General features: G+C 53.0%; 1 protein-coding gene across 5 annotated transcripts in view; it reads right to left on the reverse strand.

Annotated features, from left to right (window-relative positions):
* The window catches only part of OTOF (otoferlin), a 101513-nt gene that overhangs the window by 64060 nt on the left and 16798 nt on the right, over nucleotides 1–20655 (reverse strand). For all 5 annotated transcript variants that reach the window (XM_077152345.1, XM_077152344.1, XM_077152340.1 and 2 more), the window contains exons 3-5: nucleotides 10400–10488; nucleotides 2585–2684; nucleotides 167–348 (exon numbers count right to left, since the gene is read on the reverse strand). In XM_077152345.1, coding sequence (XP_077008460.1) covers nucleotides 167–348; nucleotides 2585–2684; nucleotides 10400–10488 — 371 coding nt within the window. The remainder of the gene's footprint in view (nucleotides 1–166; nucleotides 349–2584; nucleotides 2685–10399; nucleotides 10489–20655) is intronic.

The raw sequence follows: 20655 nt of genomic DNA on the forward strand, positions 1-20655 counted from the left end.
AGGGTGGGGACCAGGTGGGCTGCAGACACACCTTCCTGACCCTTTTATGCCTGTCCTGTAACTCAGCCCTGTATCCTGAGCCAGCCCGGGGCTCCCCAGAGGGGACCAGGACCCAAGCATCCTTCCTTTGTCTTTGGGGGACAGCCAGAGGGGCCCAGCCGCTTACCTCCGGAAGCTCTTCTCTCCTGGCGGCCGAGAGCTGGGGCGGGAGCCCGGGAGCAGCCCATCTGTTTCCTGGCTGTCCTTCTCTTCCTCCTGAAGAGACCCATCCCCCAGGAAGTCTCTTTCGTCCCAGGAGCCCACAGTGCCATCCGTGGCCTGGTACCGGACCTCCACGCACAGGCTGGTCTGCAGGGAGAGGTGGGCGGGGGCAGCTAGGACAGGGTAAGTGCCGGCATCCCGCAGACTGTGCACAGGGGGGACGCGAACACAGTGCTTCCCCACCCTCCCCTCCCCTCCCCCAAGGGAGGCCAGGAGGGTGTTAGAAAACCTAGGTTCAGAAAGACTCAGCAACTTGTGCAGACCCAGCTGAGTGGGGTCTGGCTCCTGACCCTACTGCGCTCAGCTTTTCCTGGTGCCCCAGTTGGCTGACTGGGTGGGTGGGGGCCCACCCTGGACAGCTGAGCCTGCTGCCCCCTCGTTGTTCTCAGAGCCAGCGCGGCTTGCAGGGCTGAGGACAGGTCTCTCCCCTCCTGCTGCTTGTTGGAACGTGGCCGTGGGAACAGAGCGTGCCCCGGGAGAGGAGCCCCGTCTTGGACGCTTCAGGGGGAGCGCACTCCTTCCTACTCATCTGACATGCACCCCTCCCATCCTGGAGAGGAGGGGACGTGGAGGTGGTCTGGAGCTTTTCCTCTGGGAGAAAGTGGAACCCCCAATGGGCTTCGGAATTTGGCCCTGTGTCCTCGGGCCACTTTCCTCCTCTTGGTGCCAGTTTCTCCCAGTGCACCAGGAAGTCTCCTTCTAGCCCCTTCCTAACCCCACACAGGCGCTGGGAGGGCTTCCAGCCACCTTCGCCCTTGCTACCAAGTCTGGGGGTAACTGAGTCCAGAGACCCAGGACAGCAGGCTTCACCTGGTGCATGGGCTCCTATTCCCAAGGGAAGGGAAAGGAGCATGCATTTCCAGAACCCTCCCTGCTAGAAGGCACGCCAAGGTGCTCCAGTGCAGGTTCACCTGATCTCAGCTCTTCAACCTGCCTAACCTGACAAGTCAGGGAGGTGACTCGCCCAAAGTCACACAGCTAAGAAAGGCCACATCTGGAACTCAAGCCCAGTCTGCTCTGTTGCAAGCCCTACGTCCTTTCCACTAAACCAGTGTGGCCCTTCTGGTGTGGTGGGAAAAGCTTGGCCTGGATTTGGAAGCCCTGGGTGCCAGTCCTGACTCTGCCATTGACCAGCCATGACATCTTCACTAAGTCCATTCTCTACCCAGGACTTCCGTGTTCCATCTGTAAAATGGGTGGCAGAGGCGGGTGGTGGGTGACAATTTTCTCGGCTGAAATCCTAGGTCTGTTTTTAAAAATCCCAGGCTGTCTGCTTGCCCCTGCCCACTTCCCCAGGTCCTGTGCTTCCCACTCTATCCTCCTAGCCCTCCACTGCCGCTGATGCCCATGGCTTGTTCTACATCCCTCTCTTCTTGCTATGCTGAGAATGACTTGGCTGGAGCCAAGGCAAGGGGCCCCAAATGCTCTCCTTGTTCTCAACAAGCAGTGGGGGTCCTGAGGAGCCAGGCTCTGTGGGCGCCTGCCCCACGCTTGGCATGCCCCCAGACAGCCCCTTCCTTTCTGGCTCCCTCTGGCAGCCACCATGCCTGCTGAGGCTATTTTTCCTGGCTCTCTGGGGAAGAGTCACATATCATTCAGGACCATGGTGTCATTTTAGGCCTGGGCAAACGTAGGTCAGGAAATACCTAACAATATTTATTTATTGGACATTTACAGTGTACTCACTGTTATAAGCACTTGCTGCGTATTTTCATTTAATCTGCACAACAGCCCTATGTGGCGGATCCTAGGATTCTGCTCACTTTGCAGATGAGGAGACCGAGGTTCAGAGAGGTTATGTTTGCGCACCCGGGTTACGCTGCTAGTGACTGGCCCAGCCAAGATTTATACCCAGAGGCGTATTACTCACCACCATGCCAAACTGCCCACGAGTGGACACATAAAGCGCCAGCTTGGCTTATTTCCTTTTTTCGTTAAATGGGCCCCTACCCTCACACAGCATCCGGTCTTGCAGAGGAGCCAGGCCGCACGTGCCGAGGGCATGTCATACCCTGATCTGGCCAGCAGGATTCAGGCTGGCTTATGGGGGATCGAAGAAGACTCTTTAGCCACTCCCGAGTCTGGTGAGCCCTTGGTGGAGAAGGGAGGGCCATGCCCCAGGCTCATTGTCGGAAGAGATGGGGTGGACAGGCGAGGACAGGATGCCATGCCACAGGCGCTCTGGCAGCGTCTGACCTGCATCTCCTTCCCCTCCCCTCGGCATCCCGAGGAGGGGTCCCCAGGCTGCCCGATGTGGGGGGCAGGATGTGAAGCAGAAGAACTCCATGATGGGAGAGTCCGGGCACCCTCTGGGCCCACCCACCTTGATGACAGCATTGTTGTCGTCAATCAGTGAGTCGGTCACCTCCACGTGGTTCTCTGCCACCACCTTCTGCAGTACCATGCGGAAGGTCCCGATGAGCCTGCAGCGGCAGGGGACATGGCGGTGTCATCAGGGGCCAGAGGGTGGGGCAAGGCTGACCCCCGAGACTGGGGAGGAGACAGGAGGGCAGGGGGAGAGTGGGCTTACTCGGGCTGCAGCCTGGGGTTGAAGAAGGCGGCCCAGAAGCTGAGGCTGGTCCCAGCCAGGGCAGTATGTCTGGGATGGCTTGGGGGTTGTGTGTGGTTGTGTGCATGAGCCCCAGTTCCCCGTGAGAGCTCTGTGGGGGCGATGGGCACCCCAGGATCATGTTCATAGACTGGGGGTTGGGGAGTAAGAGCAGAGCCTTGCATTCCTTGGGGATGTGGACTGGGGGATCCGCTCAATTCCTGCAGAGTAGCTGCCAGATCCTCAGAGTGGAGGCTGCTGGGAAAGGACCTGAGCTTCCTGGATACACAGTTCCGCCCTTCAGTCTCTGCAGCCCTGACCAATGTCTCTACCCCTCACCAACGCCTCTTTAGTTAGTAACGATGCCCACACCTGCAGCCTGCAAGCTCCTGGAAGACAAAGACCTGTGTGATTTCACATGCCCCAACCCCTGCAGCATGGCAGGTGAGGGGTGGGGCAGTGTTATGGGTAAGAGTCTCCTCAGAGGCCCAGAAACCCAGACCGCTGACCCTTATTAGCAAGCGGCTTGCTTCCCGGGCAATGCCCTTAAGCTCTCTGAGTGCCAGTTTTCTCATAAGAGGGGCTAGTGATACCCACTTCATAGGGTTGCTGCTTAGAGGACTAAATGAGATACCCTGTTTTAGTTCTTATCAGAGTCCCCAGCGCATGATTGATGCCCCAAAAGGACAGGACTGTGCCTTCCATTTCTAGCATCTATTTTATATCCCCACCCCCCTCAGAGATCTCAGTATCTGCTGCTGAATCAATGAACAACAGTGGGGGTCGACAAAGGGGGTGTGGATTGACGTGAAGCCTGTTTCACCCTCTGGCTTGAAGATTGGGGCTCTGGGGTCGACCAGTTAGCCTTTGGGAGGGTTGGCCACAGAGGGAGAGGATGCTGGGGTCACCGGAGCTGCCCTTGGTTTGCGGAGGAGGAAGATGAGGCCAAGAGAGACAGAGGGGCCTGGCCCACTAGTGCAAACCCAGGTGGGGTGAAGTGTCGCTGGATCTGACCCTGGTGAGGGTTATGGCAGGTGACCACTGTTTAAATAAAAAAAAAAAAGCCTCCTGTCTGGGAGGGGAGGGGGTGGCAGGATGGTCCAGCTGGGGGACTGGGATGCAGCGGCCACTTACCATGGGAGCTCAGGGCCTGTCTGCCTAGGCTGCCGTCAACTACGAAACTGTGCCGTTCCAGCACCCCAAACCCACACCTGGCCTCCGGGCAGCGCGGAGAACAGTGCTGGGCTGGGGGCTCTGCCAGCAAATCCTAATTTGTCTTTAAAAACTAAGGGGCGGGGTGGGACAGTAGCTTCCATCCTGTGTGGACATTCTAATGAGTCTGCGGGCCTCGCCTCTTTCCGTGCTAAAGCAGGGGTCCCAAACATCAGTGCAAACAGAATCACCTGAACAGTTGTTAAAACACAAATCACTGAGACCCACTCCATAAAGTGCTGGCAGATATTTCACAAGTGGCTGGGGGGGTCAGCCAATTTGTAGCTTGTGCCGATTTCCCTGAAGTACATATTTCCATCATGGCCCATTGCAAGTCACCAATGCGAGTTAGGAAGCGAGGGGCTCTGTGGGCTCTGGGGAGCCCAGCCCAGCCCAGCCCTGACCCCCTCCCCAGGGTTTCGGAGTCATTAGGTGGGGCGGGCTTGAGAATGTGCATTTCTGACATGCGTCTGGGCCTCGCTGGTGATGCTGGCCTGGGGAGCACACTGTGAGGCCCCCCGCCCCCCTTACCCTGGCCCTACACTCCTGGCCAGGCTGCGCCTTCGACCATTTTACTCACATGAGGACCTGCTGAGTGCTGGGTACCCGAACTCACCTCTCCCATCCCAGATGCTCCAAAGCACAGAGAGCCCCAAGGAGCAGCAGGGAAGCTGCAATGTGACAAGACGCCCCAGAGGGCAGGTTGGAGCTATTCCCCTGCAAGTACTGAGCACGGGCCAGATGTCTTCATGGCTGGACTTGGGAATCTCAGACCTTGGACTTCGGAGGGCCCTGAGAGGGGAGCTCCTCCATCATTCCTTCAAGCAATCCCTCAAGCAGCCACCCTGACTTGTGCATCCAAGCCTCCGCTAGAAACCCCAGTGGTGGGGATCTCACTATTCCACGACTACTCCATTCAGTGACAGCTTTGATCTCGGGTAAGCCGAGGCCAGTCTCCTGCAAATCCCCTGCTCCTCGCACACTGGCCCAAGCTCTGTTCACACACACACTATATGCCATTCCTCAAGGGAGGCAGTGTAAGCAGCAGAAGGAGCCTGGCTCTGGAGTCAGACAGATGTGGATTCCTCCAGCGTGGTCTATGGGGGATTCTACCACCTGCAGCTGTGTGGCTCTAGGCTGGTTAACCAACCTCTCTGAACTTTGCTATTTTTTCACCTCCCACCAAAGAGTTCACCCCACCCTTTTCATAGGGAGGTGGTGAGGACTGAGAATATGCATATGAAACTCCTCTAACACTGTCTGGCGCTGGGCAGGTGCCACCCCCTCCTCCCTCCCTAACGTGGGGTGCAGGGCTTGTCATCTGGAGCTGAGGCCACTCTGAGACCGGGGGCAGGGCTTGGACACTACAGGCTTGCACGGCCAAAGGAGCCAACTTGCCACATCCCTAGGGGGGGTGGCTTGGGGGATCTTAACTCCCATGGTTCCCCCAAACCTCCCTCAAATAAGAAAAAATAATAATCTGTAAAATGGACAATAGATATGGTCTGTCTTACATTAAACAGGAAGAAAAGCAATTTTATAAAACTCTGCTCTTCTTAGAGACCTGTTAACACCATATATGCCAGTTTGAAAGTATTACGCACCCCAGAAAAGCCATGTTTTAATCCTGATCCAATCTTGTGGGAGCAGTGTTTCTTTTAATCCTGATTCAATACTGTAGGTTGGAAAACTTTGATTAAAGTATCTCCATAGAGATGAGACACACTCAACTGTGGGTGTGATCTTTTGATTAGATGGAGATGTGACTCCACTCATTCCAGGTGGGCATGATTAGTTTACTGGAATCCTTTAAAAGAGGAGACATTTTGGAGACAGTCAGAAAGAATAAGAAGCCTCAGCGCCAACAAAACCTTCACAGCAGAGCTGACCCAATGTGTATATGTACAGAACAGAGACATGGATGTTTGGAGATGCTTGGAGCCCAGCAGACATTGCCATGAGATGTTAAGCAAGCCAGAACCTGGAGAGAGCCAACGGAAGCCAAGAGATGAAAGCCAGCCCTAGGGAAGCAAAGTGAGGAACCCCCACAGGAGCAGAGGCTGAAAGCAATGGAGCCCAGGGACAAGCAGATGCTAGCCACGTGACTTCCCAGCTGACAGAGGTGTTCCTGAGCCGTTGGCCTTCCTTGAGTGAAGGCAACGTCTTGGTGCCTTATTTTGGACACTTTCACTTCCTTAGAACTGTAAACTTGAAGCTTATTAAATTCCCCTTTTAAAAAGCCATTCCATTTTTGACATACTGCATTCTGGCAGCTTTCAAACTAACACCATCTAAGCCGAAACAGGGCGCTTGCTGTGCAGAGCGTCAAAACCAGTCCCTGATGCTGCTTCTCACCGAACGCCACCCCCAGCCCCTCTATCGATGCCGTCTGGGGAAGCCCTGGGGCCCACCTCCCTCTGTCCAGCCTGGCTGCACGTACAGGTGAGGGGGAGGAGCTGCTCGGGAGGGAGGGACCCCAGGGGCCGCGGAGGAAGGGTGGGCACTCATGCCTCTTGGCCTACAGGGTTGTTTCCCTGGAAAGTGGAGATGCAAGGCCGCTCGTCCTGGGTGAAAGAGTACTGGCCTGTGGGGCCGGACGTCTCAATTCAAGACATGGTTCTACCCCAAGGGAAGACCCCCTCTCTGGGCCTCAGTTTCCTCCTGGCTGGTAAGTGAAGGTGTGGTGGCCACCCCTGGGTCCTCTGACTCCTGCCCTCCCAGGACCCCATCGGGGCTCTCCATCTCAGGTCACTCCACCAAAGAGGACACTCGCCCTGGAGCCCACAGCCAAGCAAGGGAGGCCAGGCAGGTCCCCCCGGAGGGGCCGGGGGTGGGGGTCAGGTTCCCAGGCAATCAGTTGGCAGGGAGGCGGCCTCAGTATAGCCGGCCCTCCTGACCACAAAAGAACAGGGCACCAGGCCCATCAATAATTCAGTGCTTTCCTCCGGGAGCCGGTCTCAGGTGCCCCAGGCCCCGTCGGGCCTCCAGTCTCTCCTGGATCCTGAATTATTCAGGAACCCCTGGCATCTTCAGTGGCCAGGAACCTGGGCAGGGGGGCCAGGCCATCCCTACTCAGGGTTCTGGAACCAGCAGAGCTGGACGCATCCTCACTTGGAGACCTAAGGGGCCTGGATGGAGGAGGTTGTTCAGAGCTGAGAACTTGCCGGGCCTGAGGGGGCCTGATTCCTGCCCAGGACACCCCCTCTTCCCTCTGCTCCTCCCAGCAGCCCCCGGACCCCCTGGGGCAGGAGCTGTTTGCAAGCTGCCCTCTGCTCCTGGGACAAGCCCCTTCCTCTGAGATGGGGGGGTGATGGGATCAGGTCCACAGGTACCATTTTTCACACCAGCCTTCCTTGCCTCGGTTTCTCCAAATGTATCAATCATGTGGCTCCGGCTTTTCCACCTGGGAGTATTCTAAACTCTTTGGAGAGGAAGGGCCACACAGATCCCTGTGCCTTCTCCCCAACCTTGCGCTCTGCCTCCTCACACCACTGGGGCTTTGCTGATTGCTAAGCCCATAGCTGCCCAGGAGCAGGTGCTTGGAGACTGGGTGTGGCCTCAGCCCCCTGGACCAGTCCAGGCCAACCTCAGATGGGCCTTTTCTTTGGCTTTTGAAATGGAGCCCCGACTCCAGGGTGGGGAGGTCTAAGGCCCATCTGACTCCAAGCACCCTCCCACCCCCTCTCTGCCCCTTGAGGCTGGCCTGTGTTGGGATGGGCCCTGTGGTCTCTGTGAATGGCCCCCCCCACCCCTCCCAACCCTGCCACCAGCAATGGACTGGACATTCTTCTGCCCCCACCCCATTCCTGGTGGGGTTTCCTGTCTTCTCTCGGGTGGGGGTAGGGACAGAAGAAGGGTGCATTAGGATGCCCACCTGTCTGTCTTCCCTCTTGGCCCCATAGATAATGAGCGGAGGTCTGCAACATCAGCGCATTCGCAGTTATGATGGTCAGTTCCCCAAATGATACCTCATTGTTCACAGCAGCAGTTTTGTCATTTTTCAAGGGTTTCCAGCATTTTCAGTGATTGATCTAGCAGTGTTCATTGAAAATACTTTGACAATCTCTTCTTTCATGTCTTGGGTTCTGCCATCACTACTGGCCTTTCACTCTTTTTTTTTTTTTTTTTGCATGGGCAGGTTCCAGGAATCGAACCCAGGTCTTTGGCATGGCAGGCGAGAATTCTGCCACTGACCCACCATTGCCTGCCCACCGCTGGCCGTTTAATACTCAAGTTTCTGAGCCACAGAGAATCCAGAAGAGGAGATGGAAGACCTCAGTATCCTCTCTGAGACTCAGTTTTCCTTCTGTGCAGTGAGGGTTGGATGGCCCAACTCTGACATCTACTTCAGGGTCCCTGCTGGGGTTCCTGGAGGCCCTTCCTGGCTCCTCGGTTTCTGATGCTGCTTCCTTCACCACCTCCACCTCTACCCACACGCTGCTACCATCCTTACTGGGCACCCTGGCCTCTGATTCCAGCAAAGAGGGTGGTAAACTCTATGGACTCCCAGCAGGGTGTCTGTCACCAAGCTCTCCTGTTGGTGCCAGAGGCAGCTGCCTGAACGTGATATCCTGAGAGGCCAAGCGGCAGCCTCTCAGCCCTAAACCTCTCTCCGGTGGCCTGAAAATCCATGCTCCCTACTCAGACCCCTGAGATCGTACGGACTCCCAACCAAACTGCAGAATCAGAGACACCTTGGAGCCCATGGGGTTGGATCCTTCCTGACTCAGGAATCCCCTCAACCATGTGGTTGTCCAGCCTTGGCTCACCTTCTCCTGGAAACCGGGAGTTCATTTCTTCCCGAGATAGCTCACTGATTGGAGAGTTTGGCTTGTTCACCAGCACAAGCTGCTCTGACCCCAGTCTTCAAACAATGAAGCCTGGTCCTGGTCCTGCCTCTAAGCACACAGCTGTCTTTCCTCTTCCACATGGCAGGAAGTCTTCTTGGGGGCAGGGACTATGCCTTATTACCCCATCTTAGTAGTCCCAGCAATTAGCATAGCGTATGCCTGGTATAGAGTATTCACTCAGTAAATGTCTGATGAATGACTGGAAGGCAGAAAGATGGATGGATGGATATATGAATATGTTCTCTATGATTTTCTTCTCCAGGTTCTCACCCATTTGTCAAAAGACAAAATTTAAAGTCCCTTCAGCAGCCTGGCCTCCCCAAGGAACTACCTCTCAGGTAGTTTTAGCCAGTATGCGGACAATGGAGCCATCACCTCTACTGCTCCGACTGTTCTACGTCTACTAAGATAGTTCTACTTATAGAACTAGAAGTAGAACTATCTACTTCTAGTTCTACTAGAACTCTACTAGTAGAGTTCTACTAAAGAACCTAGGATTGGGTCAGCTTTTCCTTTTTTTGTAGCCTCCTCTCACTGTTGAGTCATTTGGAGCCTCTAGTGGGCTGACGTGGCCCAGCTGTTTGGACATGGTGCCATTCAGCCATGTCCCTCTCTAACTTGAACAACAGCAACTGATTTTTTAAATCAAGGACAGGACTTTATTATATTTAGCCACCACTCCAGATTGTTGAAATCATTCTCAATTCTGCTTGTCACCCAAAAAGAACCATGGGAATTACTTTTATTGATACCTACTAGTGATGTTGCTTGTAAAGGAGTGCTTTCTTTGCAGAACAGAAGCTCTGAGAGGCACCTTGTTATCTTGGCACCCAGTCCATGGCCTGATACATGGTAGGTGCTTAGTAAGCATTTGTGGAAGGAAGGAAGGAAGGAAGGATGGAAGGATGGAAGGAAGAAAGGAAGGAAGGAAGAAAGGAAGGAAGGAAAGAATATCTCATTAATTCTCACAGCTGTCCTTGAGGCAAGGACTTTGTTCATTGAACTCAGAGAGGTTATGTAACCTGTTCAATGTCACACAGCAGATGACTGAGCTGGGGAGTAGAAGCTTGGAGAGTGACTCCAAACCACTGTACCAAACTGCCTGGTAGCCTCTTGTCCTCCAGAGGTGGAACTAGTTTGCCTCAAGGTTTCAGATGCTCTCTAGGAGGACAGTATCAGCAATTATATCTGTAGCTTCTCTGATGGGTACCATTCCCCAACCTGGCCCAAGCAGGGAGATTTAAGGAGGGGGACAGGAAGCTTTGATGGGGGTGGGGACAGCAGGGATGAGCCAAGAGGGTTGGGTGTTCTTGAGTGACAATGGCTGGGGAGTTAGGGAACCTTTGAGGACGGCATAAGAAGGCAGGGGAGGGGATCAAAGACAAGCCCAAGACCTCTTTAGTCCTTGAAGAGGAATCCAGGCCTGGCATCCGGGTCCCCCTTTTAAATCCAAAGGAAAAGGGGAACCAAGGAGCAGGGTAGGCCCCAGCACCCAGGCCCCACCTCTCCCTGCCCAGCCCGCACTCACTTGTTGCTGAAGACCTTGCTGTAGTTGAAGACCTGAATCTCCAGGATCTCACTGCTGCCGATGCTGCTGGCGACCGGCCACCGGAAGGTCTGGGGAGAAAGAGACGGTGGCTGTGAGTGCAGATGACAGGTGGGGGTAGGAGGGAGGCCTAAGGAGTGCACACCTGGATTCTGCGAGTCCTGACCCCGCCTTGGGGATGGGGTATTGTTGCCTGCTCCTCTTTTGGAGACAATACTCAGGGAGATACAGTGACCTGCCCTAGGCTGCACAATAACTGGGAGAAGTCAGACCTACACCAGGAATCCTGACTCCCAATCCAGTGCTCCTTTGGCTGCTCATGCCCCCTCCCATCTCTTGGGGTGCAGTCGGCAGGCCCCTGCTTACAGCAAGGATTGTGGGATGTGGCCTCTGTCCTGCCTGAGTCATCCTGACTGGTCCAGGCTTGGCCCTGGGCAGGAGCTCCCAGGTTCCCTGGTTCAGCTCATACCATCCCTCCCTCCGACAGTGTTAACCTTGAGAATGGATTTTAGCTGTTTCATGTTATTGGGGGTCAGGCCTACAGAGAACAACCCTGTCCCCAAGGCATCGTTTCTAGAGTCACCCCTACTACTTCCATCCTGGTTTCTTCCCTCAATCAATTATAACGATGGGCAGGATGTTGAGTGGGATTTTTCTGGATGCCCTAGAAGTGGCCAAAAAACCACCAAGGGCCCTGTTCTCTAAAGAGAGCTGCTGAAAGAGCCAGACGCCTCTTCAGGCCTTCCTCAAAGAGCTTTCTGCCCCAAACTGCCATGCCAGCCCTGCCAGGCCTGGGCTGTAAAAGAAGACTGGAAAGGGGCAAAGTAGAGAGAATGCTTGCCAACGCGCAGTTGGCTCCCTGGTACTTTCCTGGGAGAATGGATCACAGAGATTGAGGCACCTGTAAGAAGGGGAGCCTGGTGGGCCAGTTTCCAGTGGCCTCTGCCCACATAGCAGACTTGCTGCCCTGTCCCCTGGGCCTCTCTGGACGTGGGGAGACCCCCAGAGCACTGCGGGGCAGGACCAGTGGCTGTGAAGAAGCCTGAGTGCCACCGTTCAGTGTGGCAAGTGTGTCATTACTCTCTAGGGGCTGTAGGGGGCTGTGAAAGGGAGCCAGGCCTAAGCCAGCCCGCTGACACCCCCACCCCCAAGGGCTGCCTGCCCTGGGAGGGGTCCTCAGCTCGTATGAGACCATGGGACTGTACCCCCAGCGCCAGGAGCTGAAGGTGGGGGTCCCAGATGGTTGGAGCAGAGACAGGCTTCCCACTTCCGTCTGAGATCTATGCTGTGGGCAGGCTGCCCGGGGCTCCCAGAGAACCCACACATGTTGGGAGAAACCAGGTGTGCAGGCCTGCCCTCTGATGGCACCCAGGCCAGCTGCAGCTCGCTAGGGAAGCCGCCACAAACTGCAGGGAGGGCCCACCACAAACCACAGGGAGGGCCCGGGCCCACCCTGCATGAGCAGGCCCCCCACCTTTACTCCTTGTCTTGGGCCACAAACATGAGAAGACAAAGAGGTATAGACATGAAGCTGGGCTAGACTTGACTTTGAAGAACTGAGAATGACAGATAGCTCTGGATTCTGTACCAGACATCGCTGAGAATCAGCATTGAGGGGGATGTTGCCAGAGCTGGTGGGAGAAAGTGATTTTAGTAATACTGGTAATAGCTCCCATTTATAGAGACCCCTTGGTCATGAGGCATCCAGACGCTTTCTGTCTGAACACAACCCAGCGGGCCTGCTGATGTGGCCTCTCTTTTTTAATAGACAGAGAAGCGCAGGCTCAGAGCAGCGGCATGAAGCAGAGAACTCTCTAATTAGCATCTGAGCAGGCACTGAGAGGCCCCTGCGAGCCCACCCTCCAAGTATCCGTTTCCAAGGCTGTGCTTCCTTGTCTCCCAGACCAGGGGCTGGGGGGCTGGGGGGCGCCTGGGCCAGCCCGGCTGCTTACCGCCCGGTGTGGAAGAGCCTGTGTCAGGAAGATTGCTTTCAGGCCTGCCAAGTCCCAGGGGGACCCTGACACCCCACCATGGTCCAGCTAGAGTGGGCAGGTGAGGGTGGAGGGAGAGGGGCCCGGGAGAGGGCTCCGGGCAGGGCCAGGCAGGGCTGTGGATGCACAGGATGCGGAAGACAGCAGGCAGAGTGCGAGGCAGGGTGGGCAGGCTGCCCCGGCCCCGCAGGCCCAGCCCAGCAGCTCCAGCTCCTGCTGAGGGACACCGCTGGCGCTCAGCCGAGCCTGGGGGCTTCTTCATGAACTTGCTTTCATGGGGCTGTGGGGAAATAAACGGACTCCAGGAGAGTTCACTCAGCAGCCCCGGTGCTAAGGGGAGAGGCCCCACAGAGATGGCTGTTTTCCTGGGGTTGAGAGGGGCAGGGGTGTTTGAGCCACTGAGGGGCTGGAGGTGGGATTTGGGCCTTGGAAGGAGAGAAGGCTATGAGCAGAAGGAGACGGCTGTGGGGGTTGGGGCCTTGAGTGTGAAGGCAACAGCGGTATCACTTTGAGAAACGGGCTCTGCTGAGCCGCAGGCTGCAGCTAACTGGGTGCCAGAGACCGAGGGCCAGAGAGAGCCGAGGGGGATCTGGGTTTCCCTGAGGGCGCTCAGGACCAAAATCCTGCCCAGGGGCTTTTGGGCTGAGAGAAAAGGCCCGGCCCAGGTGAGTGCCGTGGGCGACTGTCATCTCTGACTCTCTTCCCCTCTCACCTGTCCTCTCCTTCCCTCCCCATCTCCCACCCGCACCCTACTTGACCCCTGGTTTCTCCTCTCCTGTTTTGCACTTCTGCTTTGCTTTCTCCCCACTGCACCCATCTGCTCTTATTTAGCTTTGCCCCCCGCCTCCGTGGTTGTCCATTCTGCCTGCACGTTAGAATCAGCTCAGAAGTGGCCCTTGAAGCTGGTTAGATCAGCATCTCCGGGCCGTGGGGTGGGGTCCAGGTGCTCCTGTGGGCTGCTAGGTATTGGGTGGGGCCCTCCCGGGACATAGCCGGCCCTTCCTGCCTTGGGGCCTTGCCAGAGGGACCCCCACCTCCTCGCTCAGGGGATTCAGGGCAACTGCAGCTCCCTTAGAAGCAGAGGTTGGCGCTTTGGCATAGCAACTTTTTTGTCCAGAATTTTCCTTAGCTGTCTCCCTCGTTTGTACCTCTCCCTTGATAACATTTTCACTGCTTCCTGGCATAGGTGCCCATCCCCTCCTCCTGGCACTCACAGTCCTCCCTGCCTGGCCCATGCCACTTGTTCAGCCCTTTCTCCCATTGCTCCCACCTTCCTGCCTTCAGGAAACATCTATTGCGCTCTGGGTATAGCTGGCACCAGGACAGGCGAGGCCTGGCTCCCATGGAGCCCTGGAGGACATGCCCAAAGGTTCCTAGCCCTTAGTTCTTCCCACACCAGCTTCCCATCTCAGGCAGAGTGGAACCTGCTGGGGCGTCACAGAAACTCCTGACTTTGAGTGAGATGGTGTGAACCCCAGCCCTGGCTCTGCCACCAGTCAGCTCTGTGACTAGAGGTCACTCCTGTCGCCCTTCTGTGCCTCAGCTTCCCCAGATGACACACGGGGGTGACAACAGCTCCTTCACACATCTGGACTGCAATCACTACTCTTTGGGGCACATTTCACTCATAGCCAAAGTTCAACATGACATGGCAAGGCCGAGATTCTTTTACGAAGGGGAAGGTGGCAGAGGCAGGATTCCAATTCAGGTCTCCGATGCGTAGCCCAGGGCTTACTCCACTACCCTGAACCCTCCAGAGGCAGCTGAGACAAGCTGAGGTGAATCTCAGAGGGGGGTCTAGGTGCTGATTCTCCTTCTTGGTTTTCGACAACAACAGCATGTATTTGTAGAGTGCTGTCTGGGTGCTGGGCACTGGGTAAGCACTTTGTTTTCACTGCATAATTTACTTTTCCTGAGATTCAGAGAGGATTTGCTCAACGTACTATTGTGACAAGTGATAGTGATTCCAGCAGTAATTCTGCAAGTAAGTGGTGATACAGCTCCACAGTTCAGAGACCATTGAGTGACCATGTGACCTTGAGCCAGTGGCCTAACCACAAATGGAGGTGATGGTGTCACCTAACCCAATGGCACAGGTTAAACCTAAATTAGTGTTGACCAATGCCGTTAGCAGGCTGCACCCAGGCTTGTACCCTCTTTCCAACAGGAGCCACAGAAACCTTAACTTTCCTTTTCATACTGAGTTTGCCTTTCTTTCCTCCCAAAGCTGGAGTCCAGTTCTTCTCTCCTTGAATTTTAATGTGCCTTTGATTGCCTTTCATTGACAGAATGCAGTCGAAGTGACATCAGCCGATACCCACACCTTGCAGCTCCCATTTTTGCCCTTTTAGAAGTCAGTGGCCTTGGAAAGAAGTCCAGGTTATCCTGATAGAGGGGCCAGGTGGGAGACATGCCCCGGAGGAGGTGAGGCCACAAGAGGGAGACTGAAAGTGCCCCCAATAACAGCCCACCAAGCTCCCAGGTGACACCTGGTGAAGCAGAAGAGCCACCCAGTGAGTCCAGAACCATGTGAAATCATAAAGGATTGATAATTAAAGGTGCTAAGTTTTGGGCTGGCTTGTTACACGGCAGCTGATAACTGAGACATTCCAGTATATTCCCTATGCCTCTGTGTCAGTCTCATGTCAGAGAGGCTTGTTATGGGGCAGAGCTAGGTTCTACCTCCTGTACGCCAGCTTCTTGGATCACCTCTCCTTTCCACTGGCCCCAAGACTTTCTCCAGGAACAGTTTTGAACTGGTGTTTCCAGAGCAGTTCAGGGCATGGGCAGAGCCCACAGGCCCAGGTTTTTATTTGGTTCACTGAGGTCTCCCAGCACCTCACACAGGGCCCAGTGGCACTTAGTCTCCTCTTGGCAGCGTGAAGTTGGGCAGGCTCACCTCCCCGCACCTCAGCTCCCCCCTCTAAAACAAAGGTGATGGTAACAAGGAACTATTTCTTGGCATTATTGTGAGGCCAGCGGAGCACTTACTGTAGTGCATGGGGTAAGTGCCCAATCAGTAATCAGGTGTACCTCATTTTACCGTGCTTCACATTACTGCACTTTGCAGATATTGCGATGTTTTTTTCTTTTTAACAAATTGAAGGTTTATGGCAACCCTGCATTGAAAGTCTATTGTCTCTACTCTTCAACAGCATGTGCTCACTTTGTCTCTGTGTTACATTTTGGTAATTCTTGCAATATTTCAGAAGTTTCCATTATTATTATATCTGTTATGGTGATCTGTGATCAATGATTTTTGATGTTACTATTGTAAGTGTTGTGGGATACCATGAACCACACACATATAAGATGGAGTACTTAATCAATAAATGTGTGTGTCTTGACCGCTCCACCCACCAGCCATTCCCTCATCTCTCTCCTTCTCCTCTGGCCTCCCTATTCCCCAAGACGAAACAATACTGAACTTAGGGCGGTAAACAGCTCTACAATAACCTCTAAGTGCTCAAGTGAGAGGGAGTCGAAAAGCAAGAAATGATTAAGCTTAGTGATGAAAGCATGTTGAAAGCCTAGTCAGGCAGAAAGCTAGGCCTCTTACACCAAACAGTTAGCTACATTGTGAATGCACAGAAAAAATTCTTAAAGGAAATTAAAAGTACTACTCCAATGAACACAGGATTGATGAGAAAGTTAAACAGCCTCATCGCTGATATGAAGAACATTTTAGCATTCTGGATAGAAGATCAAACCAGCCACGACGTTCCCTTAAACCAAAGCCTAATCCAGAGCAAGGCCCCAACTCTATCCAACTCTAGGAAGGCTGAGAGAGGTGAGGATGCTGCAGAAGAAGAGTTTGAAAATAGGAGAGGTTGGGTTATGAGGTTTAAGGAAAGAAGCCATCTCCATAAGAGAAAAGTGCAAGGTAAAGCAGCGAGTGCTGATGTAGAAACTGCAGCAAGTTGTCCAGAAGATCTAGCTAAGATAACTGATGCAGGTGGCTACACTAAACAACAGATTAGATTTTCAATTTAGACACAACAAACTCCTATATGGAAGAAGCTGCCATCTAAGACTTTTCCAGTTGGAGAGAAGTCAATGCCTGGCTTCAAAGAACAGGCTGACTCTTGTTAGGGGTGAATACAGCTGGTGACTTTAAGTTATACACAATGCTCATTTACCCTTCTGAAAATTCTAGAGCCCTTAAGAATTATGCTAAATTGATTCTGCTTGTGCTCTAGAAATGGAACAACAAAGCCTGGATGACAGCACATCTGTTTACAACATGGTTGGCTGAATCTTCTAAGCCCACCATTTAAGCTCAGAAAAAAAGTTTCCTTTCAAAATATGATAACTCATTGACAACGCACCTGGTCACCCAAGACCTTTGATGGAGACGTATAATAAGATGAATGTTGCTTTCATGCCTGCTAATACAATGCCCATTCTGTAGCCCATGGATCAAGGAGTCATTTTGATTTTCAGGTCATACTGAATAAATATATTTTCTGCAGCTCTAGCTGCCATAGATAGTGATTCTTTTCATGGATCTGGAAAATATCTATTGAAAACTTCTGGAAAGGATTCACCATTCTAGATGCATTAAGAACATTCATGATTCATGGGAGGAGGCCAAAATATGAATATAGCAGGAGTTTGGAAGAAGTTGATTATAACCCTACTGGATGACTTTGAGGGTTTGAAGTCTTCAGTGAATGAAGTAACTGCAGATGTGGTAGAAAGAGCAAGAGAACGAGAACTAGAAGTGGACTGTAAAGATGGGATTGAGTTGCTGCAATCTCATGATAAAACGTGAAACGGCTGAGATGTTCCTTCTTATGGGTAAGTAAAGAAAGTGGTTTCTTGAGATGGAATCTACTCCTGGTAAAGATTATGTGAACATTTTGAAATGACAACAAAGAATTTAGAATATTACATAAATATAGTTGATAAACAGCAGCAGGGTTTGAGAGGATTGATTCCAATTTTGAAAGAAGTTCTACAGTGGGTAAGATGCTATTCAGTGACACTGTGTGATACAGAGAAACCTTTCATGCAAGGAAGAGTGATCGATGCAGCAAACTTCCTTGTTGTTTTATTTTAAGAAATTGCCACAGCCACTCCAACCTTCAGCAACCACCCTGCTCAGTCAGCAGCCATCTACATCCAGGCAAGACCCTTCAGCAGCACAAAGATTATGACTTGCCGAAGGCTCAGATGATGGTTAGCATTGTTTAGCAATTAACTTTTGTTTTTTAGCAATTAACTTTTACTTAACGTTTATGCATTGTTTTCTTAGACATAACACTATTGCACATTTCACAGACAACAGTATTATATAAACATAACTTTCATATACAGGGAAACCAAAAGATGTATGTTGACATGCTTCATTGCAGTGGTCCAGAACTGAACCCACAATATCTCCAAAGTATGCCTTTTAGTTGTTTATGGTGATCATTGTTGTTGTCAGTTCCAAGAAAGGGTAAGGTCTTGCATTCTTTGTGATAGACCTGCAGGTTCTGTAGGAAACTTCTGGGGACAGAGCGTACTTCTCCAGCCTGAGGTGACCTCACCCTTCTCGTCCTGTGGCCACAACAGCTGAGGGTATGTCTTCTATTTCTAGAGGTGCCCTGAAAATCGGTGGCCTAGAGACTAGGCCAAGGGAACCCAGGACACTATTTCAGATCCCATTCCAGCTCAGCCGCACAAATGTATGCCTGGCACTGGAGGGGAGCTCAGGTAGTAGCTAAGTCAAATGATGCTACTCAGGTGTCACGAAGTACAGGCCCATTCAGGGGCCAAAGTTTGCTGAGTACCTTTGTGTGCCAGGCTGTTATAAATTGGTTTTGCAGAAGCTCCTGGGGTGGTTCTGGAGACTGACAGGTGGGAGTGTCAGGGGAAGGGGCAGGGAGAGAGGACCTTTGTTGGAAGCAGGTCTCAGGAGCCGTGGTTGCATTGGGCCGTGACCCAGTTTGCCAGCTCTAGATTTAGCCTTGGTTTGGTCATTGCTGGCTAGGACAGCAGACTTCTGCAAGCTATCAGCCCCAGTGATCTGTGATTCCACCTAATGTTTCCCTGTTGCCGGGTAGGGGATGACCAGGTTTATGCCAGCTTGATTACTGATGGATCTAGAAGTATCCTAAATCATCAAGACATATGTCTCTTTTCAAATCCTTAAAAAGATATAGTCCTCTGGACTTTGAGGCAGGTGGGGGTGGAGACAGAATTAGGATGTGTTGCAAAGTTTGGGTGCAATGGAAAGAGATAGTCTTGAGAGTTTAAAGACCCAGTTCCACCTGTGTTTGTTCTGGCTGGGCGTATGGGGCAATTCAGGCCTCTCTAAGCCTGTTGTCTCAACTGTGCCTTGCCTGCTTCTTATTTCACACACAGGAGCCAGGCCCAGAGCTACGGCTTTTATAACTCACTGCTCCACAGGGCCTTCTGGGTCTGGGGACAGACCTGGGGTGACAGGCACAGGTCCAAGTAAATGTCCATGCTTTTGTTCACTTTTTTATTGAGAAATAGTCCTGGGCCCCGTGCTGGGTGCCAGGACAGCGATGAGCCAGACAGGTGCATTCCCGCCTGCGACCTCACAGCTCACAGCTGCAGGTATAAGCAGAAGTGGACAGATGAAGCCAGGCCACCTCTGGTTTAGCTACAGGCTCTGCAATCAGAGAGACTTGTTCAAATCCTGACTTGACTACTCTCAGCTGGTTTGATACCAACTTCATGTACTCAGTAAACAGCAGTGGTTCTTATTTTTCTGGCCTCTCATATGGGATCTGGTCCCAAAGGACCAGTTAAGAGTCTGGTTTGAGGTGAGCTCAGTGTGGCGGTAACTTCTCTCCCAGGGCAGGGGCCTCTCCTGGCTGCTGGCCTGGCACAAAGGCTGGTGCCCTCTCTCTCTACGTAGCCACTCCAGTACTGGGGTTAAATGAGGCTCTCAGGTTCCAGCCTCTGGGAAAGGAGACACTGGTCCAGGCTCTCTTTCCACCCATTGTCCTGGGGGCATTGTCTTCTTTCTCCATTCGGTTCTTAAGCTGGGCCTCTAGCTGAGCAGAAGAGGGAGCCCCTCCTTTTCTTGGAATCCTTTACCTGAGCCAAGCTGGGAGAGACATTTGCTTTCTTGTCTCTTATTTCATCTTTTAGCCTTGCAATAGTAATGGGGGGTGGGCTGAGTGAGGCTCATGTCCTCATTTTACAGAAGAGGAATCAGGCCCTGAAAGGTTGAGCCATCAGCCCTGTGTCACAGATTTGTTAATACCTTCTTAGGGACTGGAGCCAGGTCTCACGGCCCCAAGGTGAATACTCTATATCACCACTGAGCTGGTTCCTGAAGTCACTGGGCAGCATAAAGGTGAGAAAAGGGCTTTCCCTGGGAAGCCAAAGGCTTTGCAAGGTTTGGGAAGGAGCAGCTAAAGGTCCTTTCTCAGGCATATTACAAGCCAGTGCCCGCTAACAGAGTGGTTCATTAGGAGACCAGGGAAGTTAGGACTCACCCACCCTAGTCTGGGGAGGCAGGTCTAGCCTGGGTACAGTGGGGTTTATCTGGGGCTGCCTAACTGACATCCCAGAGTCCCCTTGAGTGGAGGCTGATCATGCTACCTCCCTTGCTTTGTGGGAGGTCACCTGGTGACCAGTGACTGCCACTTCTCAGACTCAACCACAGGCCTTATGGGTAGTAGGCCCCAGAGCAGCTTTCCAGGGCTGCACCCAAGGGAAGGGGGGACAGCAGGGCCTTGGAGTACTGGCACTGCCATCCATTGCTCTGGAAATGATCTTTACTTTTGAGCCTGAGTTTCAATGTCTGCAAAATGGGTGGCAGATGGTGGTGGGGGGCACTTCCTCCTTAGGATAATTGTGGACACAGGATGGAAGTGGGCCTCTGTGCTGCACTGGAGGTTGCCATCAAGATGCCCCATAGGAGCTTTCCAAGTAGCGAAGTGACAGCCAAGTCCTGGGGTGAGGCTGGCCTGAACGCTGCATGTCATTTAGCATCCTTGTCCCATCCCACTAAATGCCAATGGGCTCTCCATCGTGACATCAGAAACTTCCCTAACCCCAGTGGGTGGGGTGTGCTTTCCCGAGGTGAAAACCACTTCTACCAATCCCAGAGACAGAGGATGCCCTCTGATCCCAGCTACATGCTTTTGCACGTAACTCCCTGACTTCTGCCCTCCATCCCTGTCGGAGGCTATCTTAATAGTTTCTGTACAGATCATAATGCACTGTTGAGCCTGGTTTCCTTCCTCTGGTGTATCCCTAACCTGAGGTCTGCATCCATCA

This window comes from Tamandua tetradactyla, chromosome 3 (assembly GCF_023851605.1).
Source record: "Tamandua tetradactyla isolate mTamTet1 chromosome 3, mTamTet1.pri, whole genome shotgun sequence".
Lineage (NCBI taxonomy): Eukaryota > Metazoa > Chordata > Mammalia > Pilosa > Myrmecophagidae > Tamandua > Tamandua tetradactyla.